Source organism: Sardina pilchardus, chromosome 5, assembly GCF_963854185.1.
Source record: "Sardina pilchardus chromosome 5, fSarPil1.1, whole genome shotgun sequence".
NCBI lineage: Eukaryota > Metazoa > Chordata > Actinopteri > Clupeiformes > Clupeidae > Sardina > Sardina pilchardus.
In genome coordinates this window covers 7,906,756-7,931,162 of record NC_084998.1, presented here as the reverse complement: position 1 = coordinate 7,931,162, position 24,407 = coordinate 7,906,756, and the positions used below count along the sequence as shown (strand labels likewise).

At 42.5% G+C, this 24,407-nt stretch overlaps 4 protein-coding genes across 5 annotated transcripts in view; 3 read left to right on the top strand and 1 right to left on the bottom strand.

The window, feature by feature from the left end:
* The window catches only part of LOC134080032 (RIMS-binding protein 2), a 210,831-nt gene that overhangs the window by 46,710 nt on the left and 139,714 nt on the right, over window positions 1-24,407 (top strand). The gene's annotated exons all lie outside the window — the stretch shown is intronic.
* supt4h1 (SPT4 homolog, DSIF elongation factor subunit) lies at window positions 2,989-4,312 on the bottom strand. The gene is made up of 5 exons (XM_062536228.1): window positions 4,130-4,312; window positions 3,898-4,004; window positions 3,510-3,565; window positions 3,332-3,385; window positions 2,989-3,241 (listed from the first exon to the last, which is right to left on the bottom strand). Exons 1-5 carry the CDS (start codon window positions 4,196-4,198, stop codon window positions 3,174-3,176), a joined length of 354 nt encoding a protein of 117 aa, XP_062392212.1. The 5' UTR covers window positions 4,199-4,312; the 3' UTR covers window positions 2,989-3,173.
* hsf5 (heat shock transcription factor family member 5) lies at window positions 8,719-12,147 on the top strand. Its single transcript, XM_062535560.1, has 7 exons — window positions 8,719-8,802; window positions 9,130-9,659; window positions 9,798-10,148; window positions 10,295-10,392; window positions 10,494-10,997; window positions 11,155-11,284; window positions 11,499-12,147. Exons 2-7 carry the CDS (start codon window positions 9,143-9,145, stop codon window positions 11,540-11,542), a joined length of 1,644 nt encoding a protein of 547 aa, XP_062391544.1. The 5' UTR covers window positions 8,719-8,802; window positions 9,130-9,142; the 3' UTR covers window positions 11,543-12,147.
* The window catches only part of LOC134080027 (E3 ubiquitin-protein ligase RNF43), an 80,940-nt gene continuing 68,988 nt past the window's right edge, over window positions 12,456-24,407 (top strand). For both annotated transcript variants that reach the window (XR_009939154.1, XM_062536226.1), the window contains exon 1: window positions 12,456-14,140. Coding sequence is in view for 1 of the 2 variants with exons in the window: in XM_062536226.1 (XP_062392210.1) it covers window positions 13,901-14,140 (240 nt within the window). In the remaining variant the exon portion in view is untranslated. The remainder of the gene's footprint in view (window positions 14,141-24,407) is intronic.

Here is a 24,407-nt window from a genome sequence, read left to right as displayed (position 1 = left end):
AAATGGTCCAGTAAACATACATGTCCAAATATGGACAAAACAGTCAGCCAATGAAAAGTACTCTTGCAGTCGTCGGTCGTGGTTATGAAGTGAACTTGCTGGCCTGTTTGGGAAATGGCGAATGGCGGCAGTCTGAAAGCCTTTGGTGACATCAGGAAGGTGGGGCTTACAAAGCCCTGTGGTTAGGGGCCTTCTGTACCAAGTCACATATAGAGCTGCTAGCCTAGTTTTGGTATTAGTCAGTTGAGGATGTGAGCATTTTCAGACTTAAGTGGAAATGACAAAAGAGAAGAAGCCGTTTGAGATCAACATCGCATTTGGGTATTTTCAACTGGTGATTGATTGTGAACTACGGTTGGGGAGGTAAATTTTACTGGTATCCTCAGCATATGTACACATGACTGAAAAACAAAAACTATGTAACTTAGAAGACATGGCAGTCACCAGTTAACCTCAGGAGGAACTGGAGATGGTGATGACACACTCCAGACTTACCTCATGTGTGGAAGACCTGGGGAAGTCAGACGCAGGGGTGTTTTAAAACAGGAAGGAGGAACACATACACAGATATAAGCAGAGGAACAGGCACGTGTCTCCTCTCACAGTCAACGACCCAAGAGAAATGCCCAATGGCCGTTTATTTCCCCATTTGAAAGAATTAGGCAGAAATGTCTAACAGTCTAGATCGAAATGTCATTATCAAAGAGTAGTGCGCAGACAAGACCAAGTGTGCATTTTCTGTGCTTCGATGTAGGCCAAGCTTGTGTGAGATAGGGCTTTCCTCTTCCTGTTTTAATGTCACTGTGAAAACTGTGCCTTGTAGGTTATTCTTCACTTCACTGACTCGATTTGAGTTTTAACTGCCAAGCCTATAGGGTCACTACAATACTGTATGTGATCATGGTAACACAATTTCCCTAAAGAATTCCTTGAAGTCCAACATGCTTACAACTCTGACTGCTTACAACTACTCTATTCCAAAATATTCTACTAACACAATTTTGTTCGCTTTCATTTATGATATAAGCTAAATGTGATCTCCTCGACCCAGGCCCAACTGAAAATATTTCTTTGTCAGAGAATATGCTCTCAAACTTTATTTTATTCATCATGTTCAGTAGAGTCATAGATAAAAGTTCAACTGCCTGTGGTTTGAGAGTGAGGAACTGAAAATTCAAGGTGTCCACTCACTGAATAGAATAGTATAAAATGGAATAGCATGGCCCAAAATATGCTTCACACCACAGCACCTAAAATAGTCCTGTTGGGGGGAGAGAGAGTGTGGTGGAGAATGTCTTGTTGTATACCACTACATGCCACTCATCCAAGCCTACACACTGATGCAGTCCATGACTGCAGGTGCTGTAGTTGCAGTCACACATAACAAAATATTACAAAACAGGAAAGACAACAGCTCTGACATATGAACACATGAACACAGAGCTTACAGTATACAAGGCCTCTGTGTATGTGCTGTATGTTAAATGTTACTGTATCTATAATGGAAATTACACACACTTGTGTAGAAAAAAAGTTGCTATACAGAACCACTGTTTTGCATGCTTCATATAGGAGAAGCCCTTAAATGGTTCTTTAAACCATTTTGAAGGATTCATCCAAGGAAACCCCCCTAAGGGTTCTTTAACGCCTGCATGGTTCTAGCACCTCAAGAACCCTTTTTCTAAGAGTGCAGAAATAAGAAACACACTACAGTATCTGTTGAAATGATTACAGGTCATATGTTCTTTCTGAGGTAGTGGAGTTCACTCAGGGGTGTCTGTACGTGGACAAGCCTATAACTGAAGGAGCTCTTCTGTATGGACAAAGTGAAGTAAAGGGCAAGAGTCTGTAGAACAACTCAAGAGACACATGGGTCAATTTCATAATTATGAGTTTTCATAATCATTTTCTAAAGGTAGAAAAAAACGTCCTTTTCACAGATCACAGGCCTTCATGCATTATGTCTCATATGTGTTTTTTTGGTGGTCGGGTGTATTAAGGTGTTTTTTTCAATTAGCTGGCACCAGAAATTCTTAGCACACACAGGATGTTTGTCTTTCTCTGGGGCCTGAGTGTGTGCGCTATGGAATTTAACTCAAGGCATACATGTTCAAAGTACATTTAGCCGTTTTTTGTAAACGGAAAATAAAATGGACTAAACTTCTTGTCAAAACAAAGAAGAAACATTCATAATGAATGTTCATGTTGGCTTTGTACCACCACACCTATTTACTGTAAGTCAATGAAATCAGTGACATTTTTAAAAAAACATCTTAAAATGTCTTTTTGACTATGATTTTAAGTTTGACATTAGAGCCTTAATTATTTATTGCATTCAGTAAACACATTCGCAAATAAATTTAAATCATTAGCTCCATCTAGAAAACATTTTGACCATTATGTCAAATACACAAGGCTAAAAAGGTTTAGCAAACGCAACTCAAAATTACTGTAATACACTGTATCACTGTATATACTGGTAACTCATTTATCTAAAAGCTTCATTAACCGTAGTTTCGTAAAAGGCTTTATTTTGTACGTAAGGTAAATCTTTGCTACCCAAATGCACCTTGCACAACACTTAAGATGATCAGTTACATTTCATTTTCAGTTTGAGCAACAACGCCACCTTGTGCCGAAGTTTGACTATGCTTCAAGGGCCTATGGATGTAGTACAGCAGGTTTGAGTCATTCAACAAGTCAACGGTTTCCTACCTTTCCTATAACTAAACCATGACAACTGTGAATACCATATTAGTTAGCAGTTGAGACAACGCTTGCATCGACTGAAATATTCTACTTGATCTAAATATTCTATGTCACCCATACACTGTTCCGTTTTCATTCATTCTGTTCCCAGTCCAGATAGAAAACAGAGACATGATGGAGAAACTGAGGCTCACTGAAACAATGCATATTTGGTTGGTAAGTTATTAGCAAGTCCTTAAGAGCCTGAATATAAAAAATTACTTCACCACGTCACAAAGATACATTGGTATCTTTATTTACCTGGTCCTTTTGGTCTTACATCAACACTTAATGAACTGTACATTCATTCCATTCTCATAAAAAAATCATAGTCATAATAATAAAATTATATAAAAACAAAACGCGACTATAAAAATGGCAATTCTGGTCCCAGTCAGGCTACATGATACAATTCACAGAGTTGTTTATGTCTTCACAGATGTGTCTCTGGACTTGTAGATCACTCCTCTGCTTTTCAGCTCTCTGACCACTCCTGAAAAAGTAACAAAAGCAAAGAATGCTGTCAGAAACCAAGACAAATCATTTGCAAATCGGGTACTGGTTGGTATGGGGTTGTACACACCTGGGGGCAACCGGCCTGTGACTGTTACTGCATAAACTCCTGGCTTAAAGTTACCTGAAAACAGCAATAGATTAGATAGATTAGTTGCAGATAGATTTAGGCCTCACAAGCAAACTTGTTGATTTCACACACTTGTCACGTTCAGAGGTAGACCAACAAGAAACACAGGGATACTTACTTATTCTCTGCCATTTGGCAACCCAGCTATCCTCTGGACTCATCATAGACACCACACTGAAAGAGAAAAACATGGTATGAAATGGTAAACCTGAATATGAAACACTACATATTTATTTACAATTCATGATGTCTACATGTATAAGCAGAAGTAGCCTACATTTGATGGTCAGGCCAACTATTCACTTATAGGCCTACTTTTTTCAAAAGAATAAAAGGAATTTGTAGCCTAGATCATGCAAATGATAACCACAAAAGACAGAATATGCCGATAGATGTAGATGGGTATGAACTGGATGCAATACAATATTCTTATGCAATACATACTCTTAAGAGTAACGTTAGTTGTATGATGATCACAATGACGTACAACACCAATCTAATCTTACCCATCAAAGGATGAACTCGTGCACTCATAAACCATCTCACGATTTCCTTTCATTTGCAAATACGATTCGCAATTGTCACAGCCATCATACTCAAATTGATCTATTGTCTGTAGCAACAGAGAAATACAGAAGGCAAACATAAAAAGAAAGCCAAAGGTTTCCACTCATAATAATACGAGGCTAACTTGCTAACGTCAATTTAGCTTTACAATTAAATCAACATTAGGCCTACCTTCACAAGAGAGCACAAAAGACAAGCTCGCAAATGCCGCAAATCCTTCGGCACAGTGTCTAATGCCATTGAAAACAATTCAAGCTATATATAAACACAAAACTTAGAAATATAGCGTTTTCAGAAAAGTCAACACAGAACCACAACACTGCTTTCCGTCAATCAATAATGACATCAACAAGATGCGACAAAAGCAAGCGCTCTTCTTCTGTGGATATGGCCGTTTGCAACCTCAATCTTAGTACACTACCGCCATCAACTGGACTCATGTGTGAACATTCCTGGGAGTTTTTCATATTACATACTGAGTGACAGACTGTGTTCCAGCCAAGTATTGTTATTATTATTATTGCCTATCTGTTATTATTATGCACAATATTTCAACTTTTTCAACTTTGTTTGAACCTATTTTTATTTCGTTATTTATTTATTTAACACATTTTAATTTAGCCAGATACAATAACCAAAAAGTCAATTAGCTGTGACTTACTGGAAGCCAGTACAGGGACTGAAATGTGGTCAGTTTAGTTTTCATGAGAACCCCAGCTGCTGCATTTTGTATAACCTGAAGCTTTTTTAGGGTCTTTTTAGTAAGGCCTGTGAAAAACCCATTGCAGTAATCAATCCTGCAGGAGAGATTTCTAAATCACGCTTTGACACAAGACCTCGAAAGTTGACGATGTTTAGAGGTGGTAAAAAGCGTATTTAGTTTCATGTGGCTGTTGCAACTTAGATCACTGTCAATAAGGACACCTTTGCTTTAACGACTCTCAACTTTTGCTTTAAAGACCTTTTGTGTCAAGGAGAGTGACAACTCCAAGTCTTTTCTCCTTAGAATAGAATAGAATAGAACACAATTGAATATATACGAGATAGACATACAGATATCTCAGACACATTAAAGGTATGTGTAGTTTGGTTAAGAATGCTGATGGAATTTGGGACAAAATATTTTTTTTAAATACACTTTCTGCCAGAGTGGCCCTGTAGTGCTAGTCTGACCCCGCCGACCTAGATCTTCTTTCAGGGAGATCTAGTCTGGAACACCATGGATCATAACCGTTTCCCTCAGACGAGAAAAATGTCAAGTCAATAGGTGACTAGGGGAAGACAAAACCGAAACTTATTTATGATAAAGAGACTCAGCAGCACCTGCAAACATCCAAAAACGTTGTTGGAAAAATGCAAAAAAAAAAAAAAAAAACTTTACAGGAAAGGTAGACCCACATACACCTGACTGTTGATGCTGTTTATTGTCAGTTTTTACGCAAAGTAGGAAGTAACATTATGAATGTCTGATCAATATGATTGGTAAGGCTGGACCAATGATTTCAAAGTTAGTGCCTGTCTCGATGCAAGTATTGCAAACGTTTCCCAATAGAGAGTCACCAGACTCTTTTCACTTCATGAATAAGTCTGGATTTTTTCCAGGCTGTCCCATACCTATAACACAATTTTCCCTGAATGCATTAATTTGCGTAGATCGTCTGTTAATAAATTTACAAAAAACAATATAGCACACCGTAGTATACAGAACAGTATGTAATAAGATCATCTCATAATTTCAAAAATACATGAAAATCATGGAATTAGCCTGGAAGAAATAAATAAAAACAATTACCAAGTTATACAATACAGTGATGCATCAGAGGTAGACAAAAATACCATTATTATTACTTTTTATATCACAAGATAACAAGAAAATCGCAAGAACACAAGACACCAATGCATGTAGACTAAGAAGGCCTGGCAACAATTACATCACAGGCAACCAAACAGCAATATGAATCATTTAGGCCAAAATCACAGTATTATACAAATCACAGAAAATCCACAAATAAATAGCTTATTTTTTAGACCACAAGTGATCCTAAAATAGGCCTATCACTTGGGCATACCTTTGATATAACTTTGGATGAAAGACATTCCTCAACCAGTTCGCTTTCCAGTGTATTTGAGGCTGATTCTGACTTTGAACAATGATTAACCTGAGGGATTAAATGCTATGGTTTGTGTGACTGTAAGACAGAGATGGGAGTAAGTCACACATATGCAAGTCTCAAGTAAGTCTCAAGTCTTAACCCTCAAGTCTCAAGCAAGTCCCAAGTCGTTTTTGTGAGGGTCGAGTCAAGTCAAGTCAAGTCATAGCTTAGGTCGAGTCAAGTCAAGTCAAGTCATAGCTTAGGTCAAGCAAGTCACAAGTCAAGTCATATGATAAGCTGGAAGACAACCTAAAAACTTGAAGAGACGGCAGCCTAAGTTTTATGTAGCCCTCCTTTGCACAAAAGGGCTAACAAATAGAAGAAGGGGATATAAGGCTAAAGAATAATTATAAATGCTCACTAGGACCAGCAGGATCAGAATTACTAGGAACGACTACAGGGCCTGATGTACCAAATTACCAGGCAGAGTACTCAACACGGAAGTTTATCGTGGGAACAGCAGCTCATGTTTTCATTGCATAATATTCCATTAATAAATACCATACGGAAATGAAATGCAGACACTTCTATGTTATATACTACGATTTACTCTTGAAAGTGGCCCATTTCTCATTTATGTCATACATCTCTCATATACGTATACATACATTTACAGTAATAGGGTTTGTTTGTGCATGCGTTTGGCTGTTATACTTTATGATTTAACAAAAATAAAAGCAGCTAGCGCTAACAAACTAACAGCTACATTGATGTGGTAGACCAGGGATGGGCAACTTTCATGACTAAGAGGGCCACAATTTTTTATCATCACCATCAGAGGGCCAAATGTGGCTGCGCACTTTCGCACATCAGACATGAGAGAAGCTACAAAATAATTCTGAATAAGAATTAAATGTAGGCTATATTACATACTGTATATACATTTCATTTGTGACATGCTCACATGCATTTTTAATAGGCCTATACATTCCCTAACGACAAATACAAGTATTTCACAGCCACATGAGTGAAAATTATTAATTTTAGTGCAAAGGGCTCACATAAATCATCATTCAATGATAGCACAAAACTGAAAACCAGTTAGTGCAGCATAGCCTCATATTCAATGCATTTACTGTATGCTCCCACTCCATTTTTAAGAATGTATAGACATTTAACGTCCATGATGAGAGTACAGATGTGATGTAACATCCATCACATCTGTAGCCTACTCTCATCCAACGCAAAGACATAGCCTAGGCCTACTTGCAGTCATGCATGATTTGTCTCAGCTTCCCCTCGACATTATCGAGAATGTCAACAATTATGTGCGTCGGGACAAAGACCGTTTCGAAGTTTTTATCTCCACCAATGAGGTTATGTTTTTATCGGGGTTTGTTGGTTTGTCTGTATATGTTTGTTTGTTCGCAAAAAAGTTATGGATGGATGCAAGAGGAGGTGATGTGTTCGCTTGGAGGAGATTTGCGCACTCTGAGTGATTTTCAGATACCGTATTTCAGTCAAATTGTCTGTTAGCCTATTTGATAGGCGGGATCAATGTGAAACTAAGTCAACATGATAACACTTAATGTGATGCAAATAGTAGGCTCTTGTCACGTTTGACTGATGGAGATGGGATGTTAGCTGCCAGCTAACGTTAGATTAAAAAATTATGTGAAATTAGCTAGAGACATTTCTTACTTTTCTTGTGTAGCCTAGTCGGAAATGGCGGATAAAATTTGACGTGGTGCTGGATGTGTCGGATATTTTTGCGCTGCACACCTTGCACTCGGCGAATCGTTTCTTCTGTTGAGTTGAATAGTCTTTAAATCCAAATGTTATTATTTTGGGAACTGGTAACAGCTTCCATCCTCTAAACCCCGACCGCTCTACTGTAGATGGCGGGCGCGTCACCTAGCACCTAGTAGAGAGGTTGCCAGGTTCGCCCACATGCAACAGGAAATATCCGATCGAAAATAGTTTTTATTATTATTATTCACCAATTAACCAAGACAGCAATGACTTGTCGAGTCATTGCATGCAAGTCTAAGTCAAGTCTCAAGTCATGAGTAGCAAGTCCAAGTCAAGTCAAGTCTTTTCTCACTGTTGATCAAGCAAGTCACAAGTCCTCAATCTGGCGACTTAAGTCTGACTCGAGTCAAGTCACTAGACTCGAGTCCCCCATCTCTGCTGTAAGAGACCATAATCACAATATTATGAATTATTAATTAACTAATGAAGGGAGCAAGAGGTTTGGTCTGAAAAAAGTGAATAACCTATAAAAGAGGATACAGAACCTTGCAAATGCTATCAGCAGCCCAACTGGCACAAAAATACATCAATGTCCAGTGCCAGAAAGGATGGTCAGACTGCAGCACTGTTTGTGGGCATGTGAATTGTTAATGGATTTACTGCTGAACTTTAGTCCTACTTGATGCCAGTCTCTTTAACACAGAAAGACAAAATGAAGTCTTACAACACATTAAATTAAATAAATAAATACATAAATAAATAAAGTGAATTAGCCTGACTCTCCCCTAAGTATTGACAATTCATGACCACCCAGCATGGTAACTTTGCAAAGTAGCCAGCAGGACAGCAACAATCATCCAATTGGTCGACATGACTCGTGACATTCTGTATGGAATTCAAACACATCAAATGAGATCGCGCACAACGGTTCGGGAATACTTTCAACGGTTCTGAGAAGACACCTCAAAACTCTAGATTAGCTGCTGGAAGAAGGCGCAGGTAAATGAACCATCCAGACAACTAGCTAACTTTTCAATAATATAAATATCATGTTTAACTGGTTTTGTGAGAAATTCATCGATCTGGTCATAAACCAGGCATTTTAGATTTCTTAATTACCAAGTAGAATAACTTGATGGCTAATGTGAACTTCATAGTATTTTGCTTAACGTTATTGTTAGCAGCTAGCCTGACAGCTACAATCAGCCAGTATTAGCAACTTAGTTGATGCTATCTAAAGGCCGGAAATATATAAGATTAAATTCAAACATTCCGGTAGCGTTGCTGATTGTTGGTTTCGTAACATAATTAATGTTTATTTTGCAGTGATCATCTTACCATGGACGTAGAAGAGGCTCTCCTTACTATCCCAATCAACCCAAACAATTTCCCCGCGAAGTTGTGGCGTTTAGTCAACAGTCCCAAAAATCGTTCCATTCGATGGGATACTTGCGGGGAAGGCGTGATCATCGATCAACAGCACTTTGAAGCAGAGTTGCTGTCACCAATTAAACCTGATGGAGAACCATCAGACCTTTTTAAAACAACAAATTTTACAAGTTTCATTCGTCAATTGAACCTCTATGGATTCAGAAAGGTGGTGCTCGCGCCAGGTAATGAGAGGCCTGTGGAAAGAGACCTAATGCTAATGGAGGGAGTTCAACACCACTTCCATAATCCACATTTTAAAAAGGATCACCCAGAATTATTAGTGAACCTTAAAAGGTTAACGAGTACAAACAAAGCAAAACTTGAAGCCGGACTGGAAGTAAACTGTCGTCCACCAAGTCGCTTCAGAAGACTCCTGGTAAATTCTCCCGAGACCGAACAGGACAGAGATCAAATTGAAAAGCAAGGTAAGTTGACGTCCACACCAAACTCAATAATTAACATTAGTTGTAAAGGACGAGTTGGTTTATTTAAATAACGTTAACGTGCATTGTCATGTTACATATCTATAAATGTATAAGACCTGTGCTAATGTGGTCCCAAAGGTACGATGTTTGCAGGACCAATCCATCGGGGGCTGTCTCGGGACAGAGTTGTTCCCCATCCCTACCATCGTGGCCTTGTTCAGCCAAAAGAATACGACAGAACTCCTATTCCATCCCGTGGCTGGATAATGGGTCATGGAGATGCTTCCTCCCCTACCACATTTTACACTGATAAAGGGATACCCGTTTCTATAATACGTCGGTTCATGACAGAGCCCCCTTGTCCAGTGCAGCCCAACCCTACCACGGTGCATGTCCAGCAGGGGTCACAGGGTGTTTCAGTCAATGGGCAAAAGGTGAATGGCTTCGTACCTCACCATTCTCAATATCGTCCTGGATTTTATCCTGCTGGTAAGCAAGAACTATAATAAATATATATTTTAAATACAAAATATACCCGATTTAGGATTGTTTTGTTATTAACATATATGACACAGCAATGGCATGTTTCCAGTATTAAAACTGCTTTGCAAATGTATTAAATGTTTTTGTTGCAGTGTGTCAGTGCTGTCCATCAGGAAACGTGGACACCGATATGAGTTCTTGTGCTCACCAGACTCCTCCATCCTCGTTTCCTCATTATAGCTATTTTCAGGTAGGATAGTCTTGTTGTATTGTTGGTGCTGTTTATTCGTTGACAGTGTCACCAGATTTTGATTATATTAACTTAATCACTTTTCGTTTCATACATTTTAGCCAAATTATCAAGTGGGTTACCTACATCCCAATAACCAGAACCAAGACTGGCAAAACACAGAGTTACAGGAAACGAAGAAGAACGATGTTAACCTTGACACTGTCTTCCAAATCGTTGATGAGCTTCAGGCTTCCCCAAAGCTTCGCATGGTGAAAGTGGAGACACCAGAGAAACATTACCATCCTGCCCTTCCTGCTGAGTCACATCCCGAGTGTGAGGTCTACGACGTGTCTGCCCAAACCTCTGCTCAAGGTGATGCTGGTGACTCAGTCAACAACACTGGCATGTCCATTGCCATGGATTCCAACACAATGGCTCCCTGTGGCCCTGTCCCAATGGGTGGAATTATCATTGCTGTTCCAGGGAATGTGCCATCGGGAATTGCCATCACTGTGGGAGGTGGCACTGCTTCAAGTCTGCCAGAGGCTGCCTCAGGAGAAACCACTGAGCAGAGGCCTTCCCTGCCTGAGCCTGTGGAACCTGCATCCACTGGTGTCAACCAGGTATGTGTGTCTCCTGTAGGGCTTCATTTACATGATTTCAGTTCATCATCAAAATAGATATTGTTTTAGAGAGTATGGTAGGTATGCCACCGATCATGGCGTATGGACTGTCATTTGGACTAGGGGTTTGCTGAAAAGATATCTTATTTATCCTCAGGTGAATGGAGATGCTGTGCATCATGTGGAATCCTCTGACAACGCATTAGAGAATGAGGTGGACACCACCATTAACCTGAGTGACATTACCCAAGATGACAGTAACTCCAGGAAGCAGACCAAATCACCTGGTGAGTTTTTTAAGTCAACTATTTTACACACTTACTACTCACACAACCCATTCTGTTTGTTTGTCAGTCATGGATGTGGTAATTGGACCTACAAATTAGTACTCAGTTCATCTGTCTTTGACTTCCTGAAAGTATTGGTAAAGTGTACAGATGAGCTTTTACCAGCAATGTGTGTGTGTGTGTGTGTGTGTTTTGTTTTATTTCTCCCTTTTAGATCTTAACATGTTGGTGGATGTAGCTTGCGAGCAAGATCCTTGATTATCACCAGTGCTCTATACTATTCTTGCTGTCCAGAGTTCTTCACAGTTCTGCAAGTTTTCTGAGTTTTCTACAGTTTAAATTCAAACCCTGTTTTAGAAAACATGCTAATGAGATAAATCTGCCATGATGACTGTGATATTAAGTTATTGAACTTTGTTACTTTTGACATGTACGTAGTTAAGTTATTTATTCTTATTTATTGGTTTCACGAGCTGAGTTCATGCTTTCAGCAAGGTTTTACAGTTTTAAAGGTGCCAACAGCGATTAGTAATATAACAAGACAATCAACATGTTAAAACATTGTGAACTATTTTTAACATAAATGTGTTTATATTCATTTTTTTTAACAACCTCAGTATTTTTAAAAGTATCTTCAATAAATGCAAATATGAATATTCATTTTTATTTAAAAATAATACTCTTGTCTTAATCAACATGCTCTTATCTGACATAAACACAGGCATACATATTTGTAATCCTTTTATAGTCTTAAATTATTACTATGCTTACAAAATTAGCTGTACATCCTGAACTGTAACTAACTGTAACTCTAATTTTGTTTGTTTTTTAAAAACACTGACAATATATGTTTATTATGGCAATTCTGGTCTTTTTGTGTTTGTTTGCTAGATAGTTCTTAGATTAGATTGCACCTATACCAAGTTAAGCCTACAGTTAGTGCATGTTGGATTTGGAGCGAATACTTCTCTTCTCTTTTCTAAAGTGTTTTCTGCTTCTAGTAATTTGGCGTAGGCCTGCATGCTCTCTGCCAGAGTCGCCACATGAGGTCGTCAGTCATCCCCTTTTCAGTCGTATGGCTGACCGCTGCTCCACCCTCAGTGACAGTCAGTCAGCAGGTAGGCAATCTATGAGATCCCAGGGGAGGGAGGCCCGGGTAAGAGTCGAGACTTCGCCAATGTACAGTTCTGCTGGCACTCAACTTCTTTCTACGAAAACGACGCGTATACTCTGGGATTTTTAATACAGTAACTTTTTACATCAACGGACAACTTTTTTTTGGCTGACATTTCTGAAGTGTGCCTTTTGAGACTCGAAAAAGATCCCGGCATTTAGGAGGTCTAACTTGGGAGTTAGGGAAAATACACTACTGTCGAACGTGCTTTGGGGACGGAGCAAGCTTTAGATGCTGTTCAGAATTTGATTATTAATTTACTTCAAGTGGATACAACATCTGCAGTTCTCACGTGTGGTCGGGAGTTAAATGTTCGTGGTTAGTTAGGCCACTTACCAGTTGGTAAAGTAATACAATGGTCCCGAAGCCTGTGAATCATTTCTGAAAACTCGAGTTATAAGGTTTTGACGAGTAGCCTACTCGTCCTACAACTTGTTGCCGCATTGGGGTCCACGAACACGTTGTAGCCAATGTGTGTTTAAAATGTTTTGCTTTTGCTCCGTGTCCACGAACAGGACTTTAGCGTAAAGATTTATCTTGTAGGCTATCAATTTCAGAATAGCAAAACTCATGTGTGGCATACCTGGTCTTTTTTATATGAATCTTCGGTTCTTCTGGAGATATACCATATGCGCTGGAGTTTCAAAGTGTTTCGAGGAGGACACTTGTGTTGGGAATATTTCAGCAACCTGTTGAGCCTAATACACTACTCGGGACTGATTCAGCCTTGCTTTGGAAATGTAACTTGGATTGTGTTGAATAAGCTGTGTAATGATGTTTATCGCGACGTGACGGGTCGCGCGTCGAAATGGGAACATATTTATCCACCTTATTTTTTCCAGGTCTAAATTGTGTTCTTTAACCAATTGGATTGAATCGAACTTTGCTTCAAGTAGAAACTTGCACTTTTTAAATGAAGAGGGAGTGTACCTCCAGGAAAATAGAAAAGTGTGTCTTTGAAAGGTGGATTAATGCACGTTTTCAAGTTCGCATTTTCAGTAATTGCCCTCATGTCTCATGCGTGTGCTGTATGCTTGGCCTCTCCTGTGAGCGATACAGGGTAGCCAGCATATTTACGTCTATTTGCCATTTAATTTACAGTAATACCCATCCTGATGTATTTTCAAATTATATTGACATTTTTAATTAAGCTAATGCATGCACGTTTTAAACGTTGCCAGGAGTAGTACCTCTTGCCTCTGATTATGAAAACGACTGTTTTGAGACTATTTTCTGAAGGAGAAAATATTCAGGACATGGTGTAAAAAAAAACCTACAGACTTTACATGTGCATCTCCCGTTTACCAACGGTCAGTGCAGTTTTTTAGACTGGACAAATAGATTGATTTGGAACATTCTCCCCCCACTTGATTCTACGTCGAAGGTTTGACAGCTTTGTTGTCCGCAATGCGCGGCTGGAGCCCGCCGCGTCAGCCGGTGCAATGACCGTCCTCCAGCGGCGACTGGCCGGGCTCTGGCCGTGGCTGCTAATGGCGGCCCTTCAGGTGGTGTTTGGCCAGACTGGCTTGGAGCTGGCTGCCGCGGTGGAGTCGGAGCGATCAGCCACCAGAGCGGTCATCAAGGTGACTCTTCTCAAGCACGAACCGACCGGGAGGCCTATCACTCTGGAAGGGGTGTTTGCTGGAGGGAGCGCCGGCTACGCAGAAGGGAAATTGATGCAGGTAGGTGTCAGATTTGTTTTAGTGGAGTTCATGGGGCAGATACCCTGATTCATTCAACATCACAGAGATACTGCACGATGCAGATTCAGTAAAGATATGTTTCACAAAGTAGGCCAGATTAGCGTTGGTGCCAACGCTGAAGCTAGCCAACAACATTGGACAGTTTAGCTGTCACTGCATGGTAGGCCCTGAGAAATTACATCAGACACTTTTTTTTTCATGCACCTGTCAGATGTGACTGTCTTGGATCAGATTGTAGTCCTCTAAACATAGTTTTGCTGCCAACCGCACAATACACTGTAAACACAGCTAACTTGATCCTAAGTAGATGAAGGCCTTCAAAAAGTTATTACCCCATTTGAGTTGGTTTCCATTCACGTTATTGCTCAGCCTATGATCATTCACCCCCAAAGAGGTGAGCTATTCTTTTGAATTACACCATTGGTTGCATATAAATGTGTTTTTGTACCCTACTCCAAAATCTTCCAAGTTGTCCTCGGATCAGGCCTACACCACACTACAGTAGGCCTACATGTCAGCATATTATGATTTTTCTGTCTCAGTCTGCATACTGTCATTTCTATTACTCTGCAGCTGAATCTGTAAAGCATCTGCAAAACTGATGCCTAACAGTTTGTGTTGTTAGGTCTCTTTTTTGGATTTTAGTATGGGAAAGTGTGCATAGGATCATTCTGTGGAATCAAGTTAACATTTTGTTCCAACGTTGGCCCAGCCCTATTTGGTGCACTACACAAACCATAGGCTATCCTTTTTTTTTGAGAGGCAGTCACATAGAGATATTTTAAGTTTCATACGCCAGATAAACACAGTTTGTCTTCCTGATGTAGGCCGACATTCACATGTAAATATCCATGCAATTGGGAAATCTGAACATGTTTTTTTTTGTTGTTGTTTTTTTACTTTTGTCTTCATTACCAAGCTGACTCCCATGTTAAAACCCATGTATCTTAAATCTTAAGATTTTGTTTCAGCATGAACATTAAATGTTGTTTATTATAAAGCTTACATTTCTGAACAATAGGTTAAATACTTTTGAAGTTTTGCAATGTGGATGGTACACAGGGTGTACAATACATCATTTTAGTCAGCCTATAGCCTTCAGTATATCTTATAAGTCCTCAGATGACCGAATTTTCCCAATTTGTATAGGGAGGGGATTTAAGTTGTTTTCCCACCTTGGGTGATAGATCTGATGGTATAAACCTGAGTAGATTATCAACTGTGCAATGCTTGGAGTCATAGATAGTCATAGGTAGATAATTAGTCATACTGTAGGTAGATCCTCTGCATTGAGTACGGTCCACATCCTTAGTACAGGTTGTTTGTGCATGTACAAATGCAGTGTTGAACTTTACTAGTACAGTTGACGTGTCCGTCATCATAACTAGAGCTGTGGAATTAAAGATCTGTGTGTGTGTGTGTGTGTGTGTGTGTGTGTGTGTGTGTGTATTTGGGTCTTCATTTCAGTAAAGGGCTCTCTCACCACACAGAGACAGTGTTGTACTATGCGAGATGCTCTTTGTTGCAGTGCCAACCTGTTTCAACAGGTTTCTGTTGCCTTGGCGCGCCACTTTATGTTCTCTCTTTCTAGTCCCGTCCCTGAGGGGATCGGAGGGGGGGGGGGGGGGGGGGGTGCAGGTAGATCATAGAGGGGGGAAAGAGGGGACGGGGCATTCTTTGGTCCTCTCACCCAGCTCTCTCCCAGCACTTTAGAAAATCCTCCACAAGTTATGAAGGTTACTGGCGCAGTATCTCAACCGACCAACCGAAAAAAAAACTTTAAGTGGCACAACTGCCTAAGAGAGCAGATACGTGCGTACATGTGTGCCTCTACCTTTTTGACCTGAGTGTTTAAAAAAAAAAAAAAAAGAATAAACACACACATGCACACACAGAGGAATATCATCTAGAAGGGAAGCTCACTCTTACCATTTAGGATTAGCTCTTTTTCTCCCCCCTTTTCTTTTCTCAGTTTTCAGGCGTGTCTCCTCGCTATCCCCAGGCTACTCCGAATTGGACTCGCTCATCCGTGGTGGTGCATGACAGCCAGTTTTCATAACCCACAGTAATTACACCTCTCTGACCACGTTTGATCTTCTTAAGCGTGTTGTTTCTCCAGGCCACAGGTTGGCGAGGAGAGCCCCTGAATTTTCCTCTTATATTCTAGCCCCGCCGGTGGAGAGAAACACAGAGAAACACAAGATTAGACATGGTCGAAGCACTTTATTTTAGGGAGGAAGAAGAAGAGAGGAACTCTACTATTGCCCTTAAGTGAGCTTTTTGCTGTTTTTTTCTTGTTGTTGTGTGAGGTTTTTGAGTTTCAGTTTACAGGAATCTTTCACAGACTTGAGCTAAACGCTGAATTCCAGAAGCGTGCATTCAAGCAAGAAGACGCTTAAGTTTGTACATGTGAGGTTGTGTTTATTAACTTTATTGATTTTTTTCCCCTTCAGTCAGATGTTTGATAAACATTTGTGACATGGATATGTTCTTTGGACCTCTGAAAAGTTGAATGGTTGAGTGAACTGTAGTGGACATGAGTAGGCTGTAAGTATTGTGATGGTTGAGTGATCTGTAGTGGACAAGAGTAGGCTGGAAGTACTGCGACGCCACATTCCTTGAGAGGCCATATTCCTTGTTCTTGGAGCAAAGTTGTTGTGTCTTTATTTCGGAACATTTCTTGTCCATTGTTTTCAACAGAGGTTTTATCCATTCCTTTGTGTAAAGCGTCTTTGTTGGTGTTGGTGTTGGAGTTGCACTTGCATAAAAAGAAAAAAAGCTGCACTGATTGTAAAATCTACGGCTAGGCCATGTTTCAGAACATTATGATACAACACTACTTCTGCTGACTCACAACTGCACTGTAAAATCTACTGTTGTTGATTATTAGTACTTATACTACTGCTTTACCAGTCAATAGTTGTCCTTTCAACCAGTAAATAATCGGTTCTTTGTGACAGATTGCTTGTCATAAGTTTTACTTCACCACAGCATGGTTGAACAGCAAAGTGAGTTGACTTTGACAACAGCATCGTTTGACTAGAATCAGAATCGTTTCCCACTGTGTGTATGCTTTACTTAGTTTTTTGTATATCACTATCCCAAAGCCTTTATCTCCATTTCTGCTAAAGGTTATGCACACAGATGATTTAGCCATCTTTGCATATGTATGTATGAATGCGTCACATTCTTCCTACCAAGCACCATAACAAAGCCCACTGCATTCTGAGTGGATAAGTGCAGTGCACTGTGGGATAGCTTTGAACTTGAGGCAAAAGGCAGCTGTCCTTGAGGCCTTTGCGAGAGGGAGGGGGAAAGTGGGGGTGCGGGTTCCGCTTGCTGCACCTTTTGAAGTTAATCCTCTGATAGGCCCTCTTCCCAATTAAAAGAAGCTAAACCATTTTTCCGAGGCTTCACTTCTTTTCCGCTTCTTTTTTTCCCCCCTTTTCGGTCTGCTGAAGGCTTTGAAAAGGGGTCTCTCGCTCAGAGACGCCCCACGAAGACATTAGGTATAATTGGAGCCGCTGCAGCAGCAGAGAGGCGAGCGGCAGTTTGAGGCTGTCTAGCAACACGCCGACACACCGTCTCGTGCTGCTACTGCTGCTGTCGAACCCCCCCCCCCCCTCTTCTGTGTCTCTGGAGTTTGTTATGTACTGCTTCATCTTTTCCTCTCCTTAGAGAGAGAGAGAGAGAGAGAGAATAGCGCTATCTCTGTGCCCAGTCTGCCAATCTAGGGGTCCCGGAGCGTTGGAACCGGAGAGGAGGGTGGGGATGCGTCAGGGGAAGAGATCAAAGCGTGTCAAGTGAAAAACGTGAGTCGAGATGATTAAAAAGGAGGCTGTTTACTCTGCCCTTCCGATACCCACCCCACCCCCTCGCCCCCTCTCAACAACGGCTGGCACCACCCGGCCACCGCTGCCACCCCCCATCATTCGGATGGATTTCCTGTCCAAATTTCCTTCCCCGTCCAGGACAGATAATGACTGGTGCGAGTGACCCCTCCTCGTGGGCCGCACTCTTCCTGGGCCGTTGTTGTTTGTTGTGCTTCCTCTTTCCCGTTGATTAGGGACTCCCTGCACACATCATCGCTGTGCTGATTGTTTTCTTACAGTGGTGGAGCCTTTGATGTGGGCTCCTCCCCAGTGAAAGTCTCTCTCTTTTTTTTTTTTTTTTTAAACTTTTTTTTTTGTATGGAGACATATAATTTGACTGTGGGTTTGGTGAGGTTTCGTTCACCGAATAATCACTGAATCTAGACGCAGCCAGTGCTCTTTGCCTTTCCGCACACACACTACTTTCTCAGCCTGAGAAAGCTAGCTGAGAGTCAAACCTGTTGAGCCAAATGCCTTCCCCCTTCGGCGGGAGTCGGTGATATTCTGAGTGTGTGCCCTGGCAGCAGTCGAAGACTTAAGCGTTTACCTGTGCAGCGTAGCGTCGTACGTGGACGTGACTGTGTGCGCAGGCCTGTGCGACCGCGTGTCCGCCTTAGACGGTTCGCGAGGCAAGGCACCCTCCTCAAAGCTCCTGGTCCGGAAAAAGCATCTCAGAAATATCTGGATTGGAACACAGGAAAGGGGGCTGTCCTGTCTGTCCTGGTCCACACGAGGCTGCTTTTGAAATGTGTTTCTGGGTGGAGGGGTGGGATTTGGGGGTGGGGGGGTGGGAGAGGGGGGTTAGGGCGATGGGGGGGTTAGAGAGATGGCAAATCCCTTAAGTCCACCAGGCCTTCTTTTTAAGTCATTAGAACTGGCCTGGAATGCCTGAATGTGTTTGCGTCTGTCAGGCCCATGTTATACAACACATTCTTTTCCCCTTCTCATGGTCCTGTTCATGCAAAGGCATGGAAGGCCTCTGTTGCCATTGTCTCTCTCATAATTATGCATGTGAGCTAGACACTAGCTTCCCTAGAGTATATGTTAAAGACCTATGCTGTGTATAGATTTCAGTAGATCTACGGCGTTCTGCGTACTTCTTAACATGCATTACTACACACAGGAGGGGTCCATCCTTCTGAAAGACTAGACCTGAACATTAGACAGGGATTTGAAAATGAGCCTCCTCTCCCTTTTCCTCCCTCCTCCTGCTCGGCTTAGCCAATCGTGTGTGTGTTTTTATGTGACAGACATCCTAAACATCCACACTCTTCTTAGTGCTTAGGATTCTTTATAGCAAAAGGTTCACTTGTTGCTTTACAGGAAAAGTTTATGACGTGCATGGAATGACTTACAGAAGCCTTGTAAAACTATGTGACGGCCTAAAGAAATAGACACATTTGTCAGAAATGGCAAATGATGTATCTGAAAACATATACAGTAACCCCATGTTATAATAACACGTCATACGTAGTGTATATGTATTATTTGCTGATGCCATATGTTCTCGCATATATATGGTCTCACCTACTATTGCTGAATGGAATGCTTTTTCGTAAGTCATCCACTTGATTACAAAGCTGTTGAGCAAAACAACATCCTTCAGTTTTGGATGTAGAAGAAGGCCCTCATGGACACGGGGAATGACCAAAGCCTTGACGTCATGTTGTCCGCATGGCCCTTGCAGAGTCTGTGGCCGCCGAGACCATAAATTAGGCCACAGGGTTTGCCCAGTGGTGCTGGCTGTCCTGTGTTTTGCTGCGGAGGCCATGGTTGGAGGGGTCCTACAGCACTGCTCAATATGGAAAAGGCATTACCTTATCCTTGAACTGGACTGTCCTGGGGTGAGGTGGGCTGGGATGGCTTGGAGGGGAGGCGTATGTTCAGCAAAAAAAAAGGCAGAACAGACACACACGCACGCACACCATATATATATATATATATATACACACACACACACACACACAGGCTTCTCAAAGATTAAATCTAGCTTGTCCTCTTATATCGTTATCATTTTTACCCTCGTTTTCATTTCAGTAAACACTGGACAAAGCATTGATGGTTGGCACAGAAACAGCTACCACTCTGCTGCCCACCCCCTAGCTGGTCTCTCTCTCTCCCTCTCTCTCTTTCTCTCCCTCTCTCCCTCTCTCTCTCTCTCTCTCTCTCTCTCTCTCTCTCTCTCTCTCTCTCTCTCTCTCTCTCTCGCCGCACAGAGAGGACAGAAGGCCATTCCCCACCTCTCCCGCGCAGACACTGTGAAATCCACCACCTGTTTTCTGCTGGCCGGCCAGCCAGCCGCCACCACCACCACGCACTTACCTACCTAGAGCGCTGGGAATGCAGGTGTGCATTTGACACGCAAAAGACGCTTGTTGGAGCTCAGTGGATCGTGTGTCGCTGCAGGGTGGCTGGGGCCTGGTCTGGCCTGGCCTCGCCCTCCTCCTTAATTGGCAGGTCGTGTCGATGGGTGGGGGTGTTTTTTTCACACATGCTGCACACAAGCAGATGCATAGAACCACCACTGAAGGAGAAATGACTGAAGCATTTGAGGCTGCTGCTGCTGCTGCTGGTGGTGGTGGTGGTGGTGTTTTTTTGACAATCGGGGGATTGGTGTATGCTGCAGTGGCATTATGTAAACCTTTACCTTAGAACACATGTGATCCACGCACACATATGCATACAGTATTCATACAGGCTATATATAGAGCATATATGTGTGTGCGTGCTTGTGTGCATATACCTATATATTTGTACTTATATGTATATATATATATATATACACACTGTACACATACTGTACATGTATACATGACCTGAACTGTGGCCTGCACTTTAGCTATGCCGGGGGAGAGGAGAGCAGAGCAGAGCAGAGTAGAGGGGAGGAGGCGGGAGCATGTTTCCTTTACCCCCTCATGTGTGTGTCTGTCTCTATTTCAGTACACAGATGTGTGTATGTATGTGTGTGTGTTTGTGCTTGGGGAAAGCTGCTGGCCTCTTGTCTGATATAGCAGCGTAGTGTGCAGTAGTTAATGTGATCGTCCATACCCCCCCCCCCTCTCTCCCTCTCCCTCTCTCTCTCTCCCTCTCTCTTTCTCTCTCTCTCTTTCTCTCTCTCTCTCTTTCTCTATCTCTCTCCCTCCCTCTCTCTCCCTCTTTCTCTCTCTCTCTCCCTCTCCCTCTCTCTCTCTCTCTTTCTCTCTTTCTCTCTCTTTCTCTCCCTCCCTCTCTCCCTCTTTCTCCCTCCCTCTCCCTCTCCCTCTCCCCCTCTCCCTCTCCCTCTCTCCCTCTCCCCCTCTCCCTCTCCCTCTCCCTCTCCCTCTCCCTCTCCCTCTCCCTCTCTCTCTCTCCCTCTCTCTCTCTCTCTCTCTCTCTCTCTCTCTCTCTCGTGCTGTACCTGTCCCGTGTGGTGAGCCCTCTGGTCGGCAGGCGTGGGTGCAGCTCCATGTGCACTACCAGCTGCTCCTACAGTATTTCCACTCTGGCAAAGTACTCAGCTCTGTGATTCTGTTCTCGCACAGCTTATTCAGGCCGTGTGCTTCTTCACCACGTTTCTACCGGTCAGCTAATGTCCGTATCATCTGACGAGACGAGAGGAGATGTTTTTCACCCTTTCTTTTTTGTTTACTTGCTCTCCTGCTTGCAGCTGTTTTGTGTGTTTGTGTTCTTTATTGCAGTCCGTGCAGGAGTTATTTGTCAGGGCTTTGGCCTCTGAAAGTTAGTTTCCTTGCAACAAGAAAAAAGGTCTGCTATCGGTAATTTGATTTTGTGTGTAACCCCTTAGTCTGGGTCAGTGCACCAAAAAACTCTGTGTGTACGTGTGTGTCAAAGGGAGAGACTGAGCGTTTGGTCCATGCTGTGATCATTTACTAAACTCTATTAACTTGGATCAAAGTGACTTAGATCTCTGAGCAGCCCTGACAACAAAAGCCATATTGTAACCTCAGATACTGAAGTTGACAGGAAGTGCTTTATGCCCCCCCCCCCCACAAAAAAAAATCACATGGTCACTGCTGCATCTAGCATTGGCAGTAAGCATATAACGTGTCCTGTTGTTGACCTCTTCGTCTGCCTTTATTCTCTAAAAGATTTAGGCGCCCGTAAAGAGCAGTGCCAACCCTGCCCTCCCCAAATACGCCTGTTCAAGAAATCAAAGCTCCCAGACGGGCCCAAAACGACTGACTCAAATAGGTGGCTTTAGTCAAAATAGTTTTCGTTTTTTGAAGATTAGTTACCATGGCAGTGTGTCTACTTATGGTTAAACAAATAGATTTAAATTGGCAGAGGGGGGGGGGGGGGGGGGAACATGTTGGCCTACTCTTGTTACCCTCCTGTCAAGGCAAAGGAAGTTGGAACAGCCGATGAGTTTAATTTGCTGTTTCATCATCTCAAGGAGCCGTGAATGTTGGTGGTGAGAGACGCTTTTCGCACGTTGGCCCGTGTGGTAATAATGACACTTTCTCGCTCAGACGGCACAGGAGAGTATGTGCGGATTCCTGCTTTATTATTGACATTGTGTGCTGGCTCTCCTGCCCGGTGGCTGTTCTCACCGGCGCTGAGTGAGAGTCCTGCCCTCCCAGCAGGGCCTTGAGAGAGAAGAAAAGATTAGAGGGCCATTGATTGACCTTTTACGAGCGACACAGTAAAGTAATTGTAAAACATTTTCATGTACGTTGGCATGAGGGTTCGCATTGGCCCAGCACGGCTCTGCCTTTTGTGAATATGTGGCTTGTGGTCAATGTGGCATTCGTCCACCTCAGGTCTTCCAGATAAAGAATAATACATTCAGTGTGTGCAGATTGCTTTGATGTGTACATGATACATGACAAGTAACATAGTTATTCATGAAAGTACGTCATTTTTTCATGGGGTGGTGGAGTATCTTTGGCAACACCATAGTACTTCACTATTGTAAGGTAACCAAGGAAACTCAGTAGTAGAAATAGTAGTATACTGATCTGGAGTCACTGTTCTCAACCCTTTGTTTTCTACACTCGTCTTGTCATGAAACTGACTTTCCTTTCCTTTCTCATTACGGAAGTGAGTTTTGTAGTCAGACCTAGCCATGTTTGAGTTTCATGTGGTGCCATATTGATGAGTGCCAGTCTGGAGTTTCTTGTTGACCCTGACAAGTTGGGTCAGGGTGTGCTTTTGTGTGTTGCCCGAGTGAGAGACGGTCTTTGAAGTAATTGTGTTCCCACGCAGACAGACAGCTCTGAAGTTGGAAGCGTCCATGGCGGGGAGGTCAGAGAGTTGAACTTGGAGCGCGAGTGACTGCTGTCTATTTGGAGGCAAAAATTGTCTCACCAGGTCAAAACCATGAGATGTAAAGAATTTTCTGTTTGTTTGCAGTTGGGGAATGTCTGCAGTAGTGCTCCTATATGTTGACAGAGGTAATACTGTCGGATACATGAAACCTTTTCCTCCAAAGATGAACCCATTTCAAGGCTTAGACCACCTAATCCTACTATGATAGGCAGAACCCTATCTGAGCTAAGGCAAGCCACCAAAGACAATAGTTGTAGGCTTCCCAATTCTCTACTTGTTTAGATTGTGAAACTTCACATAGTCAAGAGTGGTCCTGGATGAATTTCATTTTAAATCGGTCAGAAAAGCCATTTACTGGATAGCTGTTGAGTTTGGAACTATACTGTTCGGTAGCTGAGCATGATGCCACTGTCTCTCTCTCCCTGTTGGTTGCCATAGTTGTTGGGCAGCAATGCATTTGAGAAGCTCACCCCAGGGGTAGACGCGCCAGAGCCAGAATGGCTACAGAGCAAGTTGCTGTCAGAGAGCTAGCAAAGGGCCCTTTGTATGGAAGCCGATTTACTAAGGGTTCCACATCAAGACACCTTTGCAAATAGTGATCTCGTAAAGGCCTTGAACTACTACAAAACTGATGGTCCACATTTTTCCAAATAGTTCCTGTGGGGATCCCTTGTATGGAGTCCTTGAGAGAGACAAGCCAGGGAATTTTTTGTTGGGGTGTATATGACACTTGGGCATGCGCTAATCAGAGATGTTTGGGGGGGGGGGGGGCGGGGAGGGGGTCTGGCGTACAGTGATCCAGTGATGTGTACTTACAGCATGGCGCCCTCATGCAATGGCCGCTCTCGATTAGTCTGCTGAGACGGGATAAGAATGTTACTAGAAATTCCTCGGCGGTGCTTGCTGCGCCACATGCTGTTGGCCGAGACAACTGATGCGTCCCGGAGCGGCCTTCTCCCGAATCCCCCCCCCCTGCCCCCCCCCCCGGGCCTGGCCTGCCGCGGGAAACACCCCCCGAGTCGAGTAGCCATTCACAAATGTGCTTTGGGTATGTCTGGCACGAAAGGGTCATCTCCTGCACGCTCGGCGGAATTGCCGTTGACCTC